Source organism: Ambystoma mexicanum, chromosome 2p, assembly GCF_040938575.1.
Source record: "Ambystoma mexicanum isolate Mex_15411 chromosome 2p, UKY_AmexF1_1, whole genome shotgun sequence".
Taxonomy (NCBI): Eukaryota; Metazoa; Chordata; class Amphibia; order Caudata; family Ambystomatidae; genus Ambystoma; species Ambystoma mexicanum.
In genome coordinates, this window is record NC_090923.1 from 164,102,616 (window position 1) to 164,122,066 (window position 19,451).

The 19,451-nt window shown below is 44.2% G+C and overlaps 1 protein-coding gene across 4 annotated transcripts in view; it reads left to right on the forward strand.

The window, feature by feature from the left end:
- Positions 1–19,451, forward strand: part of NR2C2 (nuclear receptor subfamily 2 group C member 2) — an 818,284-nt gene that overhangs the window by 185,672 nt on the left and 613,161 nt on the right. For all 4 annotated transcript variants that reach the window (XM_069643419.1, XM_069643421.1, XM_069643422.1 and 1 more), the window contains one exon: positions 18,472–18,619. In XM_069643419.1, coding sequence (XP_069499520.1) covers positions 18,472–18,619 — 148 coding nt within the window. The remainder of the gene's footprint in view (positions 1–18,471; positions 18,620–19,451) is intronic.

A 19,451-nucleotide genomic window follows, 5' to 3' on the forward strand; every position in this document is an offset into this window, starting at 1 on the left:
ACAAAAACACCGTTAGGAACAGCCTTACCTTGCGGCGCTTCTGCCCATCATTCATTGCTTTTTCTGTTCTGCGGGCATCTTCGGCGGTGTCATTCCCATCCCGGCACGCCGCTTCCTAAGGAAAAGGAAAAAGAACAGAAAAAAGGCATTAGTAAGCATTCAGCAAATCTTCGCTTATTTTTAAAGACTGTACAAGCTTCAAACGCTTACCTGAATCCCAGCCGCTCTGGGGGAACTCTGTCTCCGGAACTTCTCATCCATCTGCAAGAGGGAAAAGACACTCCAGGTTAGCGTGGAAACATCTAGAGGCACCGCATACCGCGCTTACTCACCGCATTTCTTCTTCATAACCGGCATCCACGCTGAAGACGTCGTGGCACCTAAAAGACACAGAAAAAGAACTCAGTTCAATACAAATACAAGAGGGTCGCATCGCACATCGCACTCTCACTCACCTTCAGTGCTACTCATCTCAGCAGCACGTCGCCATCACTGGACGTGGCCATCATCTAAGGAAGGAAAGGAACGAAGTTAGAGAACTATTCATAAGACTCATTATACTTACCAGTCGGACTCTTGCCAGTGAAGTAACTAGGCAGCAACGAGCCCGCATCAATCAACACGCCCCTGCGCTGAAAGCAGTACGGAGAGCACACTTTCCAAGAAAACAAGGTGAGCTGTGGATCAAAGGGAAGGGTTAGACCCAGGGGAAGAAGGGGTTCAAGCACACATAGACAATAGGGACAATTAAACTCTACCAATCCTGTGTTTCAAGCACAGTCTCCAGTCGAGTAGACTCCAGGGAATGGTTTGAGGTCGTAAGAGGTCAGAACAGGCTGAGTGACATCCCCGTGGATACCAGGTGAGCGTTACAGATGGGGCGTGGAGGATCCGTTGCAAACCATCAGAGAAGGTCTTCCTTATTATTCAGGAAAATTGTTTTTGCCCATTCAGGAACTACAAGGGAAAGATTTTTACTGGTGCCATAACTCCCTACTAGCAGGACATTCAGGGAGTAAGAAAAAGCAAAACATGTTAGAAAAGTATTTTTGATGGCCAAACCTGAAGAAAGACACCATTGAATACATTCAAAGATGTGAAACGTGTGTTCGCAACAAGGCGGACCATTCTAGAAAGATGGGGTTGCTTCTGCCATTACCAATGCCGGAGAAAGCTTGGACACCTATTTCGATGGACTTCATTACTGACCTTCCTCCTCATAATCAATATGCCACAATTTGGATAGTGGTAGATTACCTATCTAAACAGGCTGATTTTGTGCCATGTATTGGTATACCTGGTGCAGGGCAACTTGCAGAGTTATTTTTGCAGAACGTTGTGCGATTGCATGGTCTTCCTTAAAGTATTGGGTCAGACCGTGGGCCTCAATTCACTTCCAGGTTTTGGCGTGCCTTCTGTCGAGTGTTGAGAATTGACAGCGCGCTGTCTACAAGCTATCACCCTCAGACGGATGGGCAGACAGAGAGAGTCATACTTTGTAAGAGTATTTGCGTTGTTACTTGGGGGATGGCATAGAGTCATGGGTACAAGCTTTGTGGCTAGCAGAATTTACGTACAACATTACCAAACATGCTTCGCTGGGTATGGCCCCAAATTAATGTCTCTATGGGCATGAACAAAATATGTTGCCACAGAGCTTACCAGAGGTGGAACAGATCCCCGTACTACAGGAAAGAAAGCAGTTGCCTCTAGACATTAGGCAGAAGTCACAATCCAGTTTGGAACAGGCCAAAGTGGCCTACAAAAAGCAAGCAGACAAGTAATGCTAGGAAGCCCCAAGATACAAGGTGGGGGACCGGGTATGGTTATCTACACATAATTTTGCTGCTAGTAGGACCACATAAATTTGCACCATGCTTCATTGCTCCCTATGAAATTGTACAGTGTGTTTCTTCAGTTGCTGTTAAATTTCAAGATACACCTGGTATTCCATGTGTCGCTGCTTAAACCCACAGCTCCTGGAATCCGTACACAGATGCCCCCAGTGGTTATGAAGGATGGGCAAACAGAAACTGAGGTGAAGCGGATTCAGAACTCTAGGAGAAGGCAGCAAGTATTGTGGTATTTGATCCAGTGGTGTGGCTATGGCCCAGAAGATTGTTCATGGGAACCTGGGAGTGCGCTCCATGTGCCCAGACTGGTGCACCAATTTTATTTGAGACATCCAGAGAAGCCTGGGCCTGGGAAGAGCCCTGGGAGAGGAGGTACTGTCAAGAATGGGGCTGGGGGACAAAAAGGCATACAGTGCCCCGTTAAAACTGTCTGGGGAAAGGAAAACTACAGTTCCCGGCAGCCCCTGAGCTAGTTTGTAGTCATTGCGCTTTGCGCACACGAACAGCTGAGGTTCATGATTGAGAGGATTATTTCAACCGCCGGCCGCCAGTGCTTAGGTGTGGCTTATTAATGGAATATGCAGCCCGGGCAGTCACTGCGGCAAGCGTGAGGAGTTTTGAGCAGCAGTGGGACGCCGAAGGAATGTTTCATCACCTTCATCACCTTCATCCCAGGCCGCGGCGGTGAGCACGCAACCGGTCTGGTGGATTTTACGCTCTGTGGCGTCTGGTCTGGGTCGTCCCTCAGGAGGCCCGGACCAACAGTTAAATGCTTTGGAAATAAACGTGGGCATGTTTCTGCATATTGTTAACCTGCACTGCTAAACCCGACAGGCAAAGGGTTTACAGCAGTCGGAATTTGAATGCATAACTTGTATATTTGCTCAAGGGGATATTACGCACATACTCGCTTAGTGAAAGCCCACGGACACCACCCCTTGAATTAAGTTCAGTTCCATGTTTCGTTAGGCAGCATTACATGAATCCAAGGATTGTCCTTTCAATGTCATGCTATTCAAGTTTGCTTTTTCGTGCGCAATGGGCCATGTGTTTGTCTCTATCATAAAGGGGATAATCCCTGTGTGTGTTACATAATGCTTGCTCTTGTGATATGTGTTTTATGTGCCACCGCTCAATATCTATTCCATGTGCAAGCCAGCAGGGGTGCAAAGTATTAAGTGATGGTGGCAGACTTCATGTTATGTATGCTTCATGTGTCTTGTCCTTTTGGTGAATTGCCTTATGTCACAAGTTACATGGTGGAACTCCCACACAGTGATAGGTAGGATGAAGGTTATACTAGAAGGTTTCTAGGAAGTCAAGAACTAGAACAAACAGGTTGGCAGGCAGGCTTGCGTTAGGATTGTTCCAGTGTTATGTGTGTTCTTTGCCACGTTGTCACCTGTTATTCTAACATCAGAAGCCTGTGCCAACCACTGTGGGAGGGGTCCTTCTATTCGGCTTCTGTGGTTTGGTGGAGGGTGTCGAAGCCTCACCCTTTTTGTGTGATTTGTGACAGAAGCGACTCACCTTGAGGAGTTGGATGTGGAGGTGCGAAGAGCTCGAGTAGGAAGGTATTTACGAAGAGAGTTGGAAGTATTGGGGACCCAGGCCCCAGAAGGCCTTGTGGACAATGCAGCGGGTCTTGAACTTAATTGCAGCCACTGGGAGCCAATGCAGAGATTTCAGTACTGGAGAGATACTATTCCTGGGCTTGAGGCCAAGGACAAGTCTCGCAGTCCTGTTCTGGATGAATTGACGAGGGCAGAGAGTAGAAGCAGGCAGATTTAGAAAGAGTCTGTTGCAGTAGTCCAGCCCAAAGAGAACCAGAGATCTAGAAACAGTGAGATTCTGAGGGAAGGAGAGGAATGGAAGAATACCTCTGAGGAGGTGCAGTTGGTAGGTTGACGACTTAGAGACATCAGAGATTTGAGGAGAAAAGGAGAGTGTGCGGTTGAAGATGACCCTGAGGTTCTTGGCCCCACAGGTGGCAGCAGGAAGAGTGCCAAGGGAGGCCAGTCAGAGAGTGACGGGAAAGGAGTGCACAGTTGTGCCGATGAGGAGAATCTGTCTTACTGGCATTAAGGCAGAGATTGTTGGCGGCACACCACTCCCTAATAGCAGACAGTCAGAGATGAGAGAAGGAGCAGAGGTGGCAGAGGGGAGCTTGAAAACGAGCAGAGTCATCTGCATAGCACTGAAAGATGGAGCAGAGAGCTGCAATGAGGTGGGCGAGAGGTGCCAGGTATTGGTTGAACAGCCAGGGAAAGAGGTTAGACCCCTGGGGAACACCACAGGTAGAGAGTGAGATAGAGGAAAGGAAGGAGCCAAGTTAGACCTGGGAGGGTTGATCAGATAGGAAGGTGGTCAGCCAGGCCAAGGCCTGATGGGTGATACCCAGGTTATCATTGAGACGATTGAGCAGGATGAGATGGTTGACCGTGTCAAAGGCAGAAGAGAGATAGAGTAAGTTGAGGACAGAGGGGAGTTTAGAATCAAGGTTAGAGAGCAGGTCTTCGCAGATGTTCAGGAGAGCAGTTTTTGTGCCTCTGGCTGCTCTAAAGCCATACTGATGGTCATGCAGACAACCAACAGATTCAATGTGAAGATTAAGCTGTGAGATGGCAAGCTTTTCCAGAAGTTTACCCAGGAAAGGAGTGATGGAGATCGGGCGATAGGTAGCCGGGCAGGAGCGGTCGGCTGAGGTTTTCTTAAGAAGAGGGTCACAAGAGAGTGCTTCAGGGGGGCGGGGAAGGCTCTAGTGGCAAAGGAGTGGTTGCAGAAGTCAGCCAGGACAGGAGCGAGAGTGTCAATGTGCTCCTTGATGGTTTTGGAAGAACAGGGAAGAACCTGTTTTGACGAGACTTTCATAGATCAGACTTGTCTAGAAACTTCATCAGGGTAGAACAGAGAAAAGGAAGAGAAAGTGGGAGGAGAGGTGGCCACAAGGGGGGGCCAGAGGTAGAGAAGAGAGTAGAGGGAGGAGGAGGAGAGGACGAGAGGGTGGACAGGATGTCTTGGGTTTTAGAGATTAAATGAGAAGCCAGGGCCGTGCAGAGGACCTGGGAGGGGACAGGAGAGGTAGAGACTACTGCAGGATTGGCATGCTCCTTGCAGATTTTAAAGAGTTTGGCCGTGTTAGATGCCGCAGAGACGATTTTAAAGAGTTTGGCCGTGTTAGATGCCGCAGAGACGTGGGCTTGGATGTGGGCTCTCTTCTTATCACAAGATTTTCAGCACACAACAAAGACGTTTATAGAATACTTAACAGACATTGAAGTATATTATGTCTGGACAAAGAACTTAAGAGTTGCATAAAGGCCAAGGCCAAGGGTTTCACATATTATTTCCACGTTCACTTATCAATGTAAAGGATCGATTACATGCGGATCTCAAACCGTATAGTGGGAAGGGTGTAGAACTGGGTGCCATTTCCCTTTTGGATCTTGCCCCACTAACAATGCAGATGACTGTAGGGGGGCACCTGAGGGAGTATTGAAGTGGCAATTTCCCTTAGATTTCATGCACGATCCGATTCTAGCCACCTCGATGCAGGACAAAATCGACACTTATTTTTCAGAAAATGAAACTCAAGATATGGCCCCGGGCTTGGCGTGGGATGCCTTCAAAGTGGTATTGAGGGGACATTTAATAGCTATGAAGGTGAATCGGGACAGGCAGCAGCGAATATGGGAGGAGAAATTAGAAGCGAAAAAACAAGAGATCATGGCAGAGATGGCAAATGGCCCCTCTAGACCTCTCCACAGAGCTCTCAAACATGTGCAAGGCCAGTTAGAAACGCACCGTACAAAATATGCCGAAAAGCCGTTATTATTTACAAAACAACATTACTGTGTAAAAGCCAATAAATCAGACAATTAAAAGGTAAGATCCAGTCCCGTACAAAACTGAAACTAAAAGGCAGTGCAGGAGGCTATGAGACTACCAACGAAGGAATCCTTGGGGTGTTTAGCGACTACTTTATAGCGTTATATACCTCGGGACCACCCTGTAAATGATAATCAAGAGGCATACCAAAACAAAGTCAGTTTACCAAGCATTAAATACGAAGAGAGGGTCAAGCTAGAGGAGGAAATACAGGAGCAAGAGGTGATAGGCTCTACCACAAAACAAAGCCCCTGGACCTGATGGATACCCCACAAGTTTTTATAAACAGTATTGTGGTGCCCTGGCGCCAGGCCTTACTAAACTATTCAACTCATTCTGAACAAAGGGCTTGATCACGGACTCAGCAAAACTAGTTGTATTCCCTGAAACGGGTAAAGATCCGCTTTCCCCGAGCTCATATAGACCTATAGCGCTGATTAACGCTGAGGCCAAAATATATACCAAAATTCTAGCTACCAGACTGTCTGATCTTTTACCTAAACCACTGATCAGTCAGGATTCATTTCAAAAGACAGACACATGAGAATATCCGCCGGGTATGTCACTTGCTGGGAAAAACGGCAACACACACCCGAGCCCTTTTGGTATCGTTCAACGCTGAGAAGGTGTTTGAATGTCCCTTCCTGTTCAAGTCTATGGAACATATGGGGTTTGGCATGGGGTTTCTTTAGATGGTGCGAGCTAATGACCAATCCCTGCAGATCAGAATAGCGATAAATAGCTTAACAATAAAACTGGGTACCAAGCAGGGATGCCCTTTGTCCCTTCTGTTGTACACCCTTTTATTTGGAACCCCTGCTGGCCAGGCTTCGAGATTAGGAACAGATTAGAGGCATTGACATGGCTGGGATGGAACACAAGACAATGGCATTTGCAGACGACATGCTTCTAGTGATTACAGAGCCTGAAACATCTTTGCCAGCATCGATAACCGAGCTGGACAAATTTGGTGTGGTATCTGGGCTAAAAATCAATAGGTCAAAATCAGAAATCCTGAAACTGCCAGCCAACCCTGAAATAGTGGAACGTCTGCGGATCCCAGCTCAACTGTCCTTGGCAGAGAAGGGTGTAACATACTTGGAAGTAGTCCTCACAAAGATGTTAGAACAACTGTATGGGGGCAAACTATCCGCAACAGCTAACTAAGGTGAAAACGGAGAGACCGAGGCAGTCTGGGACTCTCGCATTTTTATAGATCTTATGAAGCGGCACAGCTGCGGGTCATTAAGGAATGGTTTGCGGGTGAGGGGCGAAAGATATGGGCTTTGCAAGATAGGGCAGTTGCTCGTACACTCCTCTCAGGATTACTTTGGTTAAAACGGGATCACAGACCCCCGATGTACAGATGAGTAAAACCGTGGGGCTAGTGACTGAGGTGTGGGACACCGTAATCAAAGGTGGCGTACTTTCACAATCCCCCTCTACGTTTCTCCTGCTATTCCAGAACCCTGCTGGGATGTAATCCGTAGCCTTCCGAACTTGGAAAGAAGCAGGGTGATTGAAAACAGAAGACATGTTTCAGGGACACATTTTGAGAACATTTGAAGATTGCAAAAGCGATTGGGGCTGGGCGATGGAAGATAGGCTCCGCTATAATCGAATGCAACACTAGTTGACTAACCTCAGATAAAAGAGGTGGCTACGCGACAATTGACCCCCTTCGAAAAGTACATTACCACCCATGCGTAGAGGAAATTAATATCAAACTTATAATGAGGGTACAACAATACTAAAATGGAAATATATTAAGAAATGGGAAATTCCTCTTGACAGCATTACATCTAGGGAACATTGGGAACATTTTTGGAAAGCTATCCCCATACGTGCCCGCTCCATTCAAACAAGGGAAATGTGGTACAAAATAATGTTCCAATGGCATTACAATGGAAGGTTTGCATCTAATGTACCCGACTAAGTCAACCTTGTATTGGAGGGGTTGTGGAGTCTGGAGACACATATGGTAGGACTGCCCAGCAATAATGCTATTTTGGGAAGGGATCCAGGAACAAATTGATACGATATTTCGGAACAATGGCTTTATGGATATAGGGATTTGGCTATGTGGGCTGTGGGATCCAAAACAGAAAATGCTTTCCAAAAAACAGAAACATACTTTATGCTTCTACTTAAAGCAGCTTGGCTAATATTGGCCCAAAAATGGAAACAAAAACAAGGGCCTACCAACTTAGACTGGCTTCAGAAAGTATGGAACTTTATAGCGCTGGAGTGGGCTACTCATTTAGACGCAATTGGGAGGACGTGTTGAGTTATCTCCACAGTGATTATATGCTCCAATTGTTCCCTCATAAAATTCGGATTTTGGAAATTATGTGACAGCTTTCAAAGCAAATTGTGTGAATTTAAACATGCAACCTCCTGGGGTAATGGAGAGGGATGGGGTTGACTTGTTTATGATTTTCTCAAGCTGTGAAAATGAATAAAAAATAAATCTTTTAAAAGAGTTGCATAAAGAGCAAACATGAAGTAGCTTTTACTAAAGCAAAGAACCCATGAAACATGCTCAGCCCTAGCTTTTTATATCCCACATGCAAATATATTCGTGAGGAGTGGTTACATAAACCAGAATGTTTCTATAAATGTGGAATGTCCAACATATGCAATTACTCATTCAATAAAATCAGTCCGTACAGAATCTAGAACAACACATTGATTCACATTCATGGTTTTATCAACTATAGATCTACTTTTGTGTTTCTGATTTATTGAATCATCTATATATGTAACACGTTCTATATAGGAAACACTATATAAGTTATATATAGGAAACACAAAGAGATAGTTGAGATTGAGGATCTGGGAATACGTATAAGGCGTATAAAGACAATAATATATGAAACCATAGCGTTGATACCAAGATGGCTCCCATCATTTCTACAAAGTAGAGAGGTTGGCTGTCTTATGCAGTTGATTATCTATTGTTAGACTGCACTCGTCTAGGTCTCCAAAGAGTAATTCATGCCTTTTCATCATATGCCGTAAGAATGGTCTGCAGATTAATCCAAAGAAAACCAAGATTTTGGAGATGACTGCACGTCATTCCGTAAGAAAAGCGAATTGAATAGTCAATAATGTGCAATTGGCTCAAGTAGACAATTTGATTTACTTAGACTTCCTGTTTTGAGTATACCCACTACGCATTGTTTGTGGGAATATTTTAAAAGCAAAGTGAATGCTTGGACATCTCAGTTGGTGAAAATTAACAATACATTTCGGAAGTTTCCCCAAGTTCTGCTTTGATGTGTTCTAGGAGGGTAAAAGTGTGCAAAAATTGCTATACAGCATCGAAACAATGCAGCCTTGGATTTTGTAGAAGCTCCCGGTATGGGAAGGTATGATATGGAGGCGAACCTTGAGATTACCGAATTGTACATCCAGTGTATTATTCAGATTAGAGTTGGGTCTTAAATCGCTAGTGGCCAGGGTTACTTGGAAATTATTATGTTGTTATGCTAAATTTCGCAATCCACCAGATCAGTCCTTATAAGAGGATATGGCAATTCTAATAGAGCAATCTCAGAATGCTACTGTTGGGCAATTGGTTCACTACTGTAAAGCCATGTTGGGTAAACTGGGTTTGAAAGATGAAGATCTATGTGATCTACCTGGTTATGTAAAGTATATTGTGTATCAGGATGACTGGATAGATACAATTGAGAGGATGCATAAGTGTGAATCACTTGCACACTTAGCAAATGAGAAACTCCTGTTTGCCGTGGCGATCGAGCCACTGGCCTGCTACATCCAGGAACAACACAGGGGCATCAAGGTGTATTCTCAGCTAAGTGTCATCTCTCTATACGCCGATGATATGCTGTTCTATGTTAAGGAAGCCTGGGAGTAACCTTCCGCCTATAGTTCAAGATGTACAGTGATTCAGGCACATGTCTGGCCTGAAAATAAATTGGGGAAAGGCTGAGATACCACCAATAACACAGGCAGCAACTAGTTTGTTACTACGCCAGTGTTTAAATGGTGCCCGATGGGAATCGGATATCTGGGAGTGCAGGTTACCACAGACGTGGGTACACTGTATACTGAAAATTATGTGAAGGTATTAGACCAGTTAGAACAGAAAGTGTTTTTATGGATTCACCTACACTCTCACATGGCTCTGGCCAAGATGGTGTTTGTCCCTAAGTTACTATATATATTCAACAAGGTTCCCGTAGTATCCCTGGAAAAGTTCTGTGTGCGGGTTCGAACCATGATAATACTAGCAAGGGCAGACTAGCAGCCCAGGATAGCTCATAACACGATCACTAAACCCTATGAGAGGGGGGAGCTGGTTGACCCGGCCATATTTCTTTATTATAAAGCGGCGCATGTGCAATATGTAGTGTGGTAGTGGGCATCAGTTTCTGACCTGCCCCATGTGGGCATAGAAACGGCCACAACTCACCGGATGAATTGTGAGCAGTTCTGTGGGGGACACGCCAGAAACCTTGCAAAGAAGTCCAACCTGTAGATACCACGTGCTGGGCCTGGGACGATTAAAGGGGAGGAAAGGCTGTACACCCCAGGCTTTGCAATATATAGAACACTGGGGATTACAGTGACCCATGAAACAATCTTCTGCCAACACTTTTAAGCACTGGGGTGCTCATGCTGGGAGATATATTTGTGGATGGTAGGTTTATAGCCCTGGGACAGCTACGAGATGGTGGATTACCACTCTTTTATGCTATAGACTTGGACTCACGCTGGCAATGTATGCTGGGAGAACTGGAGACCTCAAAGGTTGCACAAATTATCATAGCACTGCCAAGATGCAACAGACTGGTCTCCTTGTATGTTTGTTTTTGTTTATTTATTTGTTTATATAAGACGGTCAAGGCAGTAAGGGTGGAGGAAGAAGACAAGGCTAGAACAAAAATGGGACACTACGCTGGAGGTAGCATGGACCGATCACTGGTGACACCAGTCGTGATTGCAGTCTAGAGAGATATCATTTAACAGCCGCTATAGATTAATGCACTACAAATAACTGCACCTGTTCGGCTACAAAAATGCTATCCCGGTAGGAGCACTGATTGTTGTTTATGTTGATGACAAAATGCAGACTTTTTGCACCTGGCATGGCATTGTAATAAAGTGCATGATCTGGGGCAAAGTATAATGGATGGTATGCATGATAGGTTGGGGGAGGATGTACCACATACACCCATGGCATTGCTGCTTGTAATCTTCCCGGGGGTGGGAATACCACTTATTGGGGATGGCACGGTAGAAGCCTGAGCACTGATGGCCAGGCCATGGCTAAAGGCACCAACCCTCAGTCACACCCAATGGTTAAACTGTATGGCGAGCTGTGAAGAGAGAGAAATGTGGTATTCTGCATCACTCCCGGAAGCAGACCTAAGGATATATGGGGGACCCTGCTGACTTATGTAGAGCAACGAGAAGAGGCAGAGTCACCTTAGGGAGACATGGCTAAGGGAGAAACACGCAACCCATCGAGAAATAATGGTGGAGGGGTGCGTGGAAAACTGGGAGTGTAAGAGCTCAATTGTAAGGGAGGCAATACAACCCTGGGGAAAGGGTCAGTAACCAAAAGAAGAACTGTGCTGCCTGTGGATTGTGGTAGGGCGCCTGTACCCCCACAATGAGTTAACCGTACAAATCCTTTTTCTTTTCTTTTTTTTTTGCTGAGATGCAAGATGATCTATGCTACTGTTTGTTACTTTGAGTTTTTTTTAATGTTGTGAAATACTTGCATGTGATATGGCGTGAATATGGAAAACAAATCAATAAACGGATTTAAAAAAGAATACTATTATGAACATTCAAGAGAGCAAATAGTTACTCATTACACAGGTAACACGCATAATAAGATGTACTATCATATGCAATTAGATGGATTCAGAGCAACCGCCTACTTACCGGTCATTATTCAGGCAGAAGGGACACGTTCATCCACATGCTAAGATATAGGTAGAGGGGATCACATGGTTTATAATGGAGTGACTCGGTGTTGGATTAACAGAAGGTTTTAATACTATGTGGTGCTCTCCTAGATTCACAGTTATATACAAAAGGATATTCACAAATGAAAGGCTGTTATCTATCATACATTTTCTAGATGTTTTTTATTTGATTTATTAACAACTAATGATGAATCTCTTCATGATTTTGTCCGCGTTTGTGTATTTATTTTTGTCATTTCATTCGCTTAAATGGGAACTGGTTTGAATTTTGTGTTCCACGCTGATGCTCTTGGCACTCATTTCTCTTTGTTATTATTTTATGATTTACTGGAATTCATTGAACCCTCAATGTTTTGATATTATGTAATTTAATTTGTACTAATGCATGGTTAATGCTTAATTTTTTCTGTGATGGGTACGAACCATTGCATGCAATTCCTGATTGATTTCATGGTTATCAATTAAGTCAAGATTGTAGACAGTAATTGCATACCAATTGTCACAAATTGGATCATTATATTAGTGATGAGATCAATGCATTAGAGCCCTGAAGAAGAGCAAGGCTCGAAGCACGTGCTGGCTCAACATTCTGATCTCCGACACTAGTGCATCATTTTGATCTCCATGAAAAATAGCAGACCAACCGGAGCTCTGCTAATACTTTTTCTATTAAATGTGTTTGACTTTACAAATCAATAATATAGCATTGTGATGTTCTTTAATTTTTCTGAAATAAGCTGTTATAACATTAGAGGTGTGCTGTTTGAAACCAAGGCCTGTTTTGTATTTTTATACAATACATCTTTAACCATACATTCCTTGCTATGGTCATCTGCCTTGGAGGCACATGACAGTTGCCATTTATTTTACATTGCAAGCACCACCTTATGGTGAGCTATAGTAGGTATAATTTGTGTCTCTTTAACTTTGTATTTTGAAAGTTTGTGATTAATTGCATGATGTGTCCAATACAGGCCGGTAGCAGCGGATAGTTATTTCCTGACAGATCAGTGGAGTTCTGATCAAGGATACTCCCCATGTCTTTCCCCTAATGTGGTGGGATTGGGAGAGGGTCTCATAAGAACTTTCCTTTCATGATTCGTCTTTTAATACAGTTACTGCCTGTTGACTTTGCCAAAACTTGCTCATACTACTTTAAAGATGCCTAGCCTCATGCAAAATGTGTTAGTGGGACGTGTGACTCCAATGAGCACTGTAAGGAACTCATGGTGGGAACAGTAAATACAGACACAAGTGATCACAGTTCAAGGGTGTTTATTAAACTGTAAATGCAGGGTGGAAAAACGCCTAACCTAAATCTAAGATGGGAGTAAGCTTCGACCATCAAATGAAAAATAAGGCAATCCTTGTGGCGTCTCGTCAAAGTAAAAAGGCCTAAAAGAAAACGATTGCCAAATCCTTACATCTAATTAGAGAAAGTGTGTGAGATAGGATTCGCAAAATAGAAAAAAGTGTTCACAAATAAGAAGTCAGGATGTGATTGCCAGGGGGCTACGTTTCCCACGTTGTGAGCAAAGGACAAAGTGGTTCTCCTGAGCACAGTACACGTCTAAGCTTTCCCAGCACGAGCCGACAGTTCCATTCCCATTATCAGGTTCTTCGATGGTTAAGTCTCTTTTCAATAAAAGTCTCTAGCCTTTGAGGGCGTGATGTATTCAACAAAACAAACAAACTAAAAGTCTCCTTCCCAATGAACGTTGAGGTGATGACTTTCCACCCCCTGGATCTCCCTCCGACGGGCTCAGATCCTAATGCCAAGGGTGACCATCCACTTCCCCTGGTCTTACAATACTACTTGCATTGATGAGTCTTTGTCTTTTCAAACAATTCACTGTAGACCTCCCTCGATCAGACTCACTCCTGTCGACATGCTGTTCATGGGACTGCAGGCTTCGTCCCGTCTTGTTAGCATCCCTTCGCCGGCTTCACTCTTGCTAACTTTTGCGACACACTGTTTATGCACTAATTTCACCAAGCAGGTTTATTTCCCTTATTTTCACAATCATCTGTCGGTCAGAGACTTTCGAGTGTACAGAGGATTTTACAGGACCCCTGTATGACCACTTTGACCTTCTTTCGCCTTTTCCCAAGGCCTTCTGGTTGTGGTAGTTTCTACCATCGGGTAATCGCAGAGTTTCCTACGTGAGCACCACGGTGTGCCGGACTCCTCTGTTGCCGGTCTTCCCCCTTTTCTATCAATAGCTCTTTAAGCCTTTTACAGTTCAAATTAGCCCTTTGCTACTTTTCGTTCAACACAGCTCGGTTTCGTATCAAATCTCCTCTCGACTCACCGGCTATGCTGTACGGCTTGGCTGTCTTTCTTCTTGGAGTCAAGGTTGGTACCACAGAGACAAGCGTCTCTCCCCAGCTTGGTAATCCGTGGAGGAGGGTCTTTTGTACCGTTGACATCTACTGCAATACATGCTGGCTATTGTTTGCGGTCTTATGATTCCTTCTGCAGAGGTTTCTCAGGCCTTAGTCAGAAAGGGCAAGTTCGCTTCTCTCCCTATCACCTTCTCGATATGCGCAGTCTTTCTCCTCTTGAACTGCTGTGCTGAGTTAGACCTCACATCATGCGGTCTGCTTTGCTCGACCTGTGCTCTCATGCTCCACCTTTTATCCCTGTGGGGAGGGGAAAGGGCTGTCAGATGTGTGCGATTCTGGTCAATTGCCTGACTTTTACGGACCCTTGTATTGGGATATGTCAGGTAAATGTTGGTGTCGGAAAAGGGGTAGGGCAGTGTTTTAGAATATCCTACATGGTAGGATAGGGAAAAGGTGTTGAGAGAAGGGGGATACCGCATCTCACCCGTCAGTCTCCCACTCCCCAAAGACCCCCCATCCAGGTGATCCTCACTCACTGGTCCACCCCCAATAACTTGATCCAATAGCAATGGCTGTATCCTGGCCACCTGGATAACAGATCCCCAGGGACTAGCTAGGGAGACACCTCCAGGTTTTTCACAGCACTAGCAAGGGAAGTGTACTGGCTTCTAATTATGGTTTAATACTTACCTAATCATTTCTTCATATGCTATGCTTCAGTTTTCTATTGCTGATCTTACTGCGTTTAAAAATAAAATGTTTGGGATCTGTAGCCAAAGCAGCCTGTGGTCTTAATTGATAAGAGCTGTCTGAAGTCCTAAATGAATATAACTATATTTGTATACATTCTGCCTAACTTGTGTTTAAAGTGCTTTGTGTATGCTTAATTGAACCCTTTACCTCTCCCACGCTCTCCTAAGCATAAGCTTTGCTGCTCAGATGCACTACCCAGATAGTTTGACTAGTCATTATTGGCTTTACCTGTTCACCAGTATAAGGAGGCCTCTCAATGTGTCCACAGGGCCAATTCTGAAAATTAATCTCAACACTCATCTACCTCCAAAATTGGTGCTTTTTGCATCTCATTTGGGCATGACCTTGTTAGAGAGAATTCTCTGAAATGTTCTAATTCCCTCACCCTTAGAGACCCCCAGCAACTTGTCTGGATTTTGAGGACTTGATTTTTTTAACCTGGAGAGAGTGTGACCCTTTTTCCCACTCTCTCATGTATTTTAATGTGAATTTTATCTCTGTGTTTCTTTTGGTTATGGAGTCTGACAAAGTCCATAGGCATCATCTTTTACATTGTGTCACACAGCACCTTCAGTGCAGTGGCTGAGGGAAGTCTTTCAGATTTCCCCAAGGGTTAAATACCTTTCTCTGTGATAAACTGTTTCCCAGAGCAGTAAAGTGAAATTGACTTTACTTAGCATTGTAACTTTCTAGATCCAGCACACCCTATCTTCCAATAGAGTGCTGGAGGGGTTACTTAGTATCCCCTGTGTCTAGATCCTCATGTAACATTTCTATGTTACCCTTACCTCACTGAATGGCTGGTGGCAGTGGTTTCATTTGAACTACCATGGTATGTCTTTACCGCGGGCTGCGTTTGCGGCTCTGGTAAATCAACCGCCGGAGCCATCTTTTTCAAAATGGCGCAGAACCATCTTTGACAAAAGGACCCCGGTCTTCTTTTTTTGCTAGTTCTTTGTGGAAAGGTCCTTCTAGAGATTTTCTCTGCACGTGAAACCAGGTTTGGTCTCTTTGTTCTTTCGCCTTTGGCGGGCTCCAGAGTGTCTGGGGTAGGCAGCAAGTGAGAGAGGTGCCCAAACCTCCCTGTGCTTAGTCTCCTAGGAGTCCCAAATGCACACTCTGTGGTGATTGGCTGGCTGACTGTCCGGCAAGGACAGCCACCCTGCTGGGTGAGTGACAGCTAGGATGGAATGAATGGGAGAGAACTGAATAAAGGAGAGTCTTTTGGCTTGGAAGGCAGAGTCGATGACTGGACGAAGGAACCGAAGAAGAGCTTGAAGAGGACGCCTGCTGCTACTCCTGAACCATTGGTTTGCCCGGGGAAGACCTGCTGCAGTGCCGAAACGCCAAGTTCGCATCGACAGAGAAGCCCCTGCAAGGACGACTTCTCCCTTAGAGTTGGTGCGACCAATCAACTCCAAAGTAAGCCACCTGGACATCCATCTCGGAGCTGGTTGAATTTCAATTAGAGTTGCTGCTGGAAACCTTATAACCAGGGAGAGGAACACCAGATTGTGTGCCTTGCTTTTAAGCTGGCCTTGAGCTTTTGGAAGATCCTCCAAACTCCCAAGAAGCAGGACTGACCAAGCCTGAGCCCCCTCAAAAGAGTGCGGGACCCCAGAAGCCAGGACAGTCCACCTCAACAGCCAGGAACCGTGGTGTTGCTATTTGAGGGAGACGCGAGGAGCTGAAACACGAAACAGCCACTGAAAGTGAAGTTTGCCGGTTGCTAGTTTTGACCGTCCCAGTGCATTGCAGGAGTCCCCCGACGTCCTCCCTCTTGTCCCCATGGCTGAGGCCCAGTAACAGTGAGATCTTCAGAGCTGCACAGGAACAGAAGTCCTCAGCTACATCTTTTTCTTCATTGCTAACCTACTGTAAAACAAGTCTAAGAGAACTTACCTCTTGCTATAGAAGTGCTTGTAACTTCCACAAATCACAAGTCTAATCAGCTTGTGGCCCTACATTTGCTTCTTCTTTTCATCAAAGGCTCCTAAGAACTTGTGCAGAGTCTTTTCCATGTACTTACCATAAGTACTTCATCCTATACAAGACTTTTTGCCTATTGACTTTGGCTTAGCCTGAGGATCTGAACGTATTTGCCCTGCTTAAGAATAATTGTGATCTCTTGTGTTCTAATAACCTTTGCCTTTTACCAACTTTTAAGAGTGTTCTGAATGCCAACAGTAAGATTTTAATGTCCCCAGCACCCTAGTTATTGAAGTCACCTGTGGGTGTAGGTTGTGTCTGTGGGCCATCCCAAAAGGGTCTTTTCTGATTCAGAAACTCCCAGAGTGTACAGTATTGAAGTGTATTTGTGTGTTACTTTTCTATTGCTTCCTTCTGAAGAAGGCTTTATAACTGACTGATAAATAAATTAATAATTTTTATGCAAGAAACCTTGAGTGTAAGAGTTTATTTGAATACCTGTAACTGAATCTTTGTGTTACTCCACTACTACTCACATTTCCCCTCTTGAGATAAGGCTGGCTGCTCCACACGCTCCCAAAACTGTGTAGTACAAGCTTACACCAAAGGTTGGGTTGCCTATACCTGTAATCATAGTTGTTTGTAGTGTTCCCAGAGGATACTGCATTCAAACTTTGCCTAACACCCCTTGAGTCTGAACTAATTCTTGCTTGCACTCTACATCCATTCTACCTATAACCCCTACTTTTCCCCCTCACATTTTTTTTCTGTTGCACCTGCAGATCCTCTGTGCTGACTTTGCAGTCCCTTTTATCCTTTGAATCAGTTAATGATGAACATAGTGAGGATTCTTGGAAGACGGTTATTCCTTGCAATCCGTCATTGGTAATCAATAAAGAAAGTCTGCACTGTGTGCTGGTGCTTAAATCATGTGCATGATAGCTGCTCACAAGCAGCCGCTGAACTCTTGCAGGCTTTTGAGCTACCTGCTTGAGACCAGCTTTTAAAAGAGCTGACATATTTAAAACACTGTATGCATTTTCCCTTATTCAAACCAAGGACTTTCTTACCCAACTACTTGTCCACCTCACTCCTTCTCCTCCTGGCAACTTGGCCCTCGTTGTTCAAACACAGCTATTAGTAGGTGGGCAAAGAGAAGTCCGGGAGCCCGGTCCAGCATATATCAAAGGCCTACTCAGACTACAATAAATAGGGTCTGAAGAAAACCTCTAGCAAAGAGTCAAATACATAGGGCCCCCAGTGCTACAGGAGCTTCAGCGAAATCGATCTCCACATCTTGAGCATCAACATTTTATAAGAACACATAACTGTTGAATTATAAGGAAGCTGCTCCCTTGGGGAAGGAAGGAAGTCCTGGGACATTTGCCTGAATCTGATACTCACAGTATATATTTGGTAATAGGTAAGCTGCAGATTTCAGTAGAACCTGGACTGATGAGCACCCTCATCCACCTACCAATGCTCAACGGGGAATTATTTTTACATGACCCTGGTTTAGTAGGAGATTCCATGGGGGATTAGCGAGGAGATGAGAGGGTGCACCTCTTAGACATAGGGTTGGGATTTTAAACTTTGAGGAAGCAGTTTTTCAGTAAATGAGCATCACAAGCCATTATGGGTGATGGTAGGTTTAATGCAGAATTTTCAAGTTTTAGAAATTGTGTCCAAAATATGTTCTACTTGTTCACAAATTTCGTTTCTAAAATCATATATAGCTGTTCAGAGTGAAAGGAAGCCTTTTGACGTGCAGCGGGAGAAGCCCACCAATTGTGCAGCTTCAACGGAAAAAATATACATCAGAAAGGACATGAGAAGCCCTCTGATAGCTACCCCGACTTTTGTAGCGGACAAAGATGGTGGAAGGTAAGTGTGGTCAGATACTTAATTGGAAGGGATTGTGTAAGTGAGACTTTATCTTGCATGAGTAAGTGAAATTTCTCATCCATTAGCCTGCTGCAAGGAGAGATTATTGATAAACTTTGCAAATACTGTGAATTTTGTGGGATCTCAGTTAAGAACATTTTGGGTCTTGGCCCTCTACTTAGAGCGACCTAGAGCTTTAAGGCATTCACTTACATTTTTTCTATGATGTATGCATTATTAACTAATGTTATGTTTGTAAAAGAAATTAAATAAGCACGTGGGTGGCAATGCATACACATGAAATCAAAGGTAAAACAATTGCGCGCTTCAGCATCACTATATCTTAAATAGTGATCTTTACTTTGTTGTGATCTTTAAGTAATAGAAAGGTTGCTTTCAATCCTTTGCCATCTATTGATAAGGTGAGGCACAGAAAGATGGGAATTAGTCATTTATGGGTTCCATTTGCCTATGAGTTTGATTTTCTTCCAGGCTGTAATTGAAGATCCTTCTTTTTTTGCACATGTTGACCAGCTAATCTCCTCAGTGCACGTGAATATTTCTTGTTGATTACATAAAAAATTGACTCTTGCCCCTTTCCATGTGGTTCCTTTCTATCTTTTCAAATACAGCAACATGAATATCTTGGTGTATTGTTGTAAAAAAGGTTTTAGAACAATTCAGAAACTTCTGCATAGTTTTGCATTTTTAATTTTGCATTATTATTTTGGTTCTTTGCATCATGCTCAATCTCTCACTGGAACTGTCTATTTCTCCACGTCTTCTTGCTGGGTGGACACAGCCACTATTGCTAGATACAAATAAAAATGTC